This window comes from Fulmarus glacialis, unplaced genomic scaffold (assembly GCF_000690835.1).
Source record: "Fulmarus glacialis isolate BGI_N327 unplaced genomic scaffold, ASM69083v1 scaffold9369, whole genome shotgun sequence".
Lineage (NCBI taxonomy): Eukaryota > Metazoa > Chordata > Aves > Procellariiformes > Procellariidae > Fulmarus > Fulmarus glacialis.
The window spans coordinates 34,561-39,251 of NW_009235168.1; the positions used below are offsets into that span (position 1 = coordinate 34,561).

The 4,691-nt window shown below is 37.6% G+C and overlaps 1 protein-coding gene across 1 annotated transcript in view; it reads right to left on the bottom strand.

Moving 5' to 3' along the window:
- SMEK2 (SMEK homolog 2, suppressor of mek1 (Dictyostelium)) overlaps window positions 1–4,691 on the bottom strand; it is a gene marked incomplete at its 5' end in the record, with an annotated part of 22,185 nt that overhangs the window by 13,094 nt on the left and 4,400 nt on the right. Inside the window, 2 exons of the mRNA XM_009585911.1 lie at window positions 363–983; window positions 2,596–2,694. Coding sequence (XP_009584206.1) covers window positions 363–983; window positions 2,596–2,694 — 720 coding nt within the window. The remainder of the gene's footprint in view (window positions 1–362; window positions 984–2,595; window positions 2,695–4,691) is intronic.

Below are 4,691 nucleotides of genomic sequence, written 5' to 3' on the forward strand. Positions count from 1 at the left end.
ACAGATTCAGAATTTGTTATGAAGACGTCACAAATGTTCCTGATATATAATACAAAAAGTTGCCTGTTCCCTAAATACCTATACAGAAACAGCTCAAAATGTGTATGTTGTTTGTGAATCAAGGAGAAGAACCTTTAACTGTTTACAACCCATTAAAAAATATTAATATACTCACCTGAAATCTACCATTTTTAAAATAAAAAATAAAAGGTATCAGAAATAAGGGGAAGCATTCAAAACATTATGCAAATGAAAGCGTGTATCATTAACTTACACAGTATTAAAGAGCTGTAATCAATTTCGAAACTACAGCTAGAGGTATATACACATAATCCATCTATACCATATTAAAAACCACTTACCTGCAACATACTGACAATCTCAACTTTGTTGAAGAAAATAAAGGAAGTGAGGGTAGAAAGAAAATTCTCTTCAAAAACAGATGGTGTCGGCAAGATGATGTCCTGAATATACTGTACCCTGTAAGTCTGGTGGATTTTTTGCCTGAGTTCAGAGTCTGTTATAGGAATAACCTCCTTAAATTTTGCTGTTTTGGTCAAGAACTCCCTGTGCCGTTTTGGCTGAGCCAAAGAAGGATCATACTCAAGGCATCCAACAACATCCATAATACACTCATCAGAAAACATCACCTCAAACAGAGTTGCTTTGTTGAGGAACAAAATTCCTCTAATAATTTCATACAAATGATGTAAGCCTTCGGTGTTCTCTAAATTCTCGCAGACTTGGAAAAGCTGTAATAGTTTTTTAATATAGCCTTCATTCTCCAAGGCCAGCGCTAGCTTTTCTCTACGGATGGGTGAGGAGAGAACAGAGGTAACTAGGTCAGCAATCTCTTCAAGTTTGTTGAGTTCACAAGTAGGAAGGTCGATCAAAGGACTCGTTTCAGGCATTTCTTCTATGTGTTCCTCTTCTGACTCAATAAGGTCCTGTGTGACTTCCACCGAAGGATCCTTACCTTGAACCTAAGAAAAGAGCACGCACAGTTACTGCCTCATCCCAAAACATACATAAAAATAATCAAGTCAATAACTGACATAACATGCGCGTAAGCACTTTTATACCTTCATTTGCCTGGAAAATGTCTAGCTGTGCAGAGGAGTAAGTTTGCTGCCTCTAAATTCTACAAAGTCACCATCATTATCCTCAATAGCACATCCGTCAAAAAATCAAATCAAACAAAACCAAACCCTAACAGATTGCATCTGTGCAATCAAGAAGTCTGAAGCACCTTGGAGACAAGCACAAAACCTAAAAAGAAAAGAAGGGCGGAACAAAACCTTCTTTCAGTGTCTCAAACAGAAGGGTACGAAGCCTTAAACTCATCGTAAGAGCCCACAGCTATACCAACATTAAGTGAAACATAACAAAAAGGCCAAGAACAAAGGCAGGAAAATGTCACGAATACCAAAACTGAACAGGAAAAGAGGGAAGCAATTGTGTCCCGCTCCACGCTTTCCTTCCACTTTGCCCCTCTAAATCCTTTCCCCAGCCTTCTCATACATCGTATACTTTTCATTCCCCTCACTGATCCAGTTCTAGAATTCGTAACCTCCTCTTGTTAACTCCCTCACAAAGGATCACATGTTACACAGGAGTCTCAAAGGACGAAGCGGGAAGAGGTTTGGAGTCTGATGAAAGGCTAACAGTTTACACTATCTGATCACACGAAGACCTACCTCTCAGACTGGTCATCGGCACAGCCCCAATTTAAAACCAATTTAAAACCTGCACTGTTTATTAGACACGTATACTTGCAGTTACTAGGATCGGTTCCTTTCAACAACAGTACTTCAGAACTGGCTGAGAAGACATTACACCTCAAAACACGCTAAGATTAAGAATGCATCTAAATTGCCTAGTTTATTCAAAGGAAACTGCTAGGAAATCCGAGTTCTATCTTTCTTTAGTTAACAGCTTCACATTGCATCATTTCAAAATCTGAGAAGGTTATGATAAATTCCAACATGAAAGCCCAGGCTTCTTCTTTTAAGTACACACAGGTGCAACTCCACTGACTTGTTATTTCCAGAGTTGAAAGTATAAAATCTAAACTGTTTCATAATAAAACAATTAAGATCAAAATATCCGTAAGACACAGATATTCAATAAGACTTAGGTCTTGATGAAAAAAATATCACTGATATTTTTGAGCTCATACAGCAATGCCGCCTCTTTGTCTCTCAAATATCTAGCTCCTTATGCATCACAACACATTTTCAGTTCCACCGCACTCCAACAAGGCAGATTCCTAAGGCCGCCTGGGAGAAGGACAATTAAAACGTGGTATTCTGGCATTCCCCTTTTTAATAAAAACAAACAAAAAATCCCTAAAATGCCCAGCACCTGAGTTTCATCATTACATTGATCTTTCAAAAGCGTGAAATTTAATTATGAAGACAACAACTAGTGTTCTAAATAGTGGCAACTTAAGATCTTACACAGAAAAGCCACAGAAAACAATGACAAGTATGTGCTTATTCTTCAAGGAGGTTTAAAAGTTACAGCATAAATACATTAAGTCACAAAAGACACTAAAATATCTGGAAGAAACAGAATATTTAAAGTTAACTGTACCTGGCAGATTTTTTCCCAAATTTCATCACAGCCAGCTTTTTCTTGAAAACTCAGTGCTAAATCATAGTTTTCTGCTTCTGACCAAACAATCAGGGTGTCCTGTTCAAGACAAAAACAAAAAAATAGTTGTTTCTGAAACAGGTCTACATTGCATATTAATCTGTATTCCGTTAAGTCATATGTCTAAAGAGGAAATAATTTCAATTAAAGTTACACTTGTAAAAAAAGAACGTAAGACGCTAAAATATTAAATCACCTATTCTGCCATAAGGGACATCACCTTTCTTTTTTGCTATTTTATGACCACACCTTACATATTATATTTAAATATACTTTTTTTCATATCCAAAACACTTATAATGGCATTTTTCTGCAACACACTTCTGAGCCAACAGTCTTGAAAAGGGAATGCACACATTGTAGGAGAGTAAGAAAACCTGCAATATAACAATTTAAGTCGTTTCATATTTAATAAAGTAGACACAAAAACCCAAGATTCCAGTGTTTCCTCCTCAGAAAGTGTTTAATACAGCCCTGGCAACGTAAGAAATAATGCCTAACTAATATTAAAATATTCTTTTCTGAATTAAAAGACATACAAGCCAGAATAATATAAAACTCCTAAGTTCTTACTAAAGTTACAAACATCTTACCAACAGGTATTTTCATTTGAGCAAGGTTTTTTTTTTTTTCTGTTACTATTGCCTCTATCAATTCAATTTGCATACTCGGACAGTGTATTGGAAGATCCGCTGGAATTTCTGAATAGACTAAAAAGGTTTTTTTATGAGGTGTTATTAGGACACTTGCTGCTGTACTGTAAGGAATGTAAAGCCGTGCTTCGACATTCAAATATATAGTTCAGCATCCTACAGTAAACTCATCTTCATGTTAAAATGTTCAAACTGAACGGCCCTCTGCTCACTTTGCAGTACATTTGATGAGCTCCAGCAAAACGGTTCAACATTCCGCCAAGTCTGTTGACTTCCTGAACTGTTACCGCACCTTTTTTTTTTTTTTTTAAACACCAGCAAGCCCTTGCTTAACAGTCAATAAGGTAATTTAGTTCCCACATTTACAAAGGTCAATATTCACCGCACAACTTATCAAGGCTTGTGGGACTTTACCTTATGCATCACTTTTACCGTAAACAAAATATTCAAAGTGAGATCTTTAAGCTTAGCAACCAAACCCAAACAAATACCCGACTGGCTTACAGATACCTGATACACCTTAGGAAACTTCAGGGGCAACAAGAAACAGACGCTGCCATTGCCCCCTCACATCTTTACCCCAAAAGTACTTCTTGGTTCCCTTTGTGTACCAAATGACAGGAAACGATGAAGCTGATTGATTACTATCTGTAAGGTGTTCGCTTGGCTAAAAGGCCAATCCATGACATGGTATCACACAACTACCTGGTCACCGTCCTTCATGTATCCGCCAAAGAGAGAGGGATAAAAACATAATTAATATCAAGTGATCATTGCTACTCTTGAACCTACTGGCAGTCAGCATTCCTTAATTGTTTTCGATCAGGTTAGTTTAGATGGTTTAAACAGACCTTTGTTAACGCAGTTACCTGGGCTTGCACAGGTCAGGGAGCACTCATAAGAATTTCCACTGGCAGATGTGAGGGGACTAATGTTTGGGACAGGACTGCTGACAAGCAGCTGGCATGGGACAGTAGGTAAACTCTTCCATCAGCACAGCTATCTGAAAACCACACATCTGTCTCAACAAACACAACTTAACAGCTGCTTCTATTATCACTCTGCAACGTGAATGAAAATCAGCATCGCTGATACGGCATTAATTCTTCAGTTCCTTTCTACAGTAATCTTAATCTCTCAATATCCGTATGTAGTTGTGTGTTTTGAGGGTTTTGTCTTTGCTTTTTTTCCTTTAAAAAAAAAAAGTTTAGCATAACATCTTTTTCTTACAGCAACACTGGTGACAAATGCCTACCAATAGATCAGCTTCCTTCTCCCAAAACATAATCACAGGCCACACTAAAAACAACAGCATTTGCACAAGCTCCGCTTTCCCCCCCCCCCCCCCCCTCCTCTTTTTTTTCTATACATTTCAATAAAACA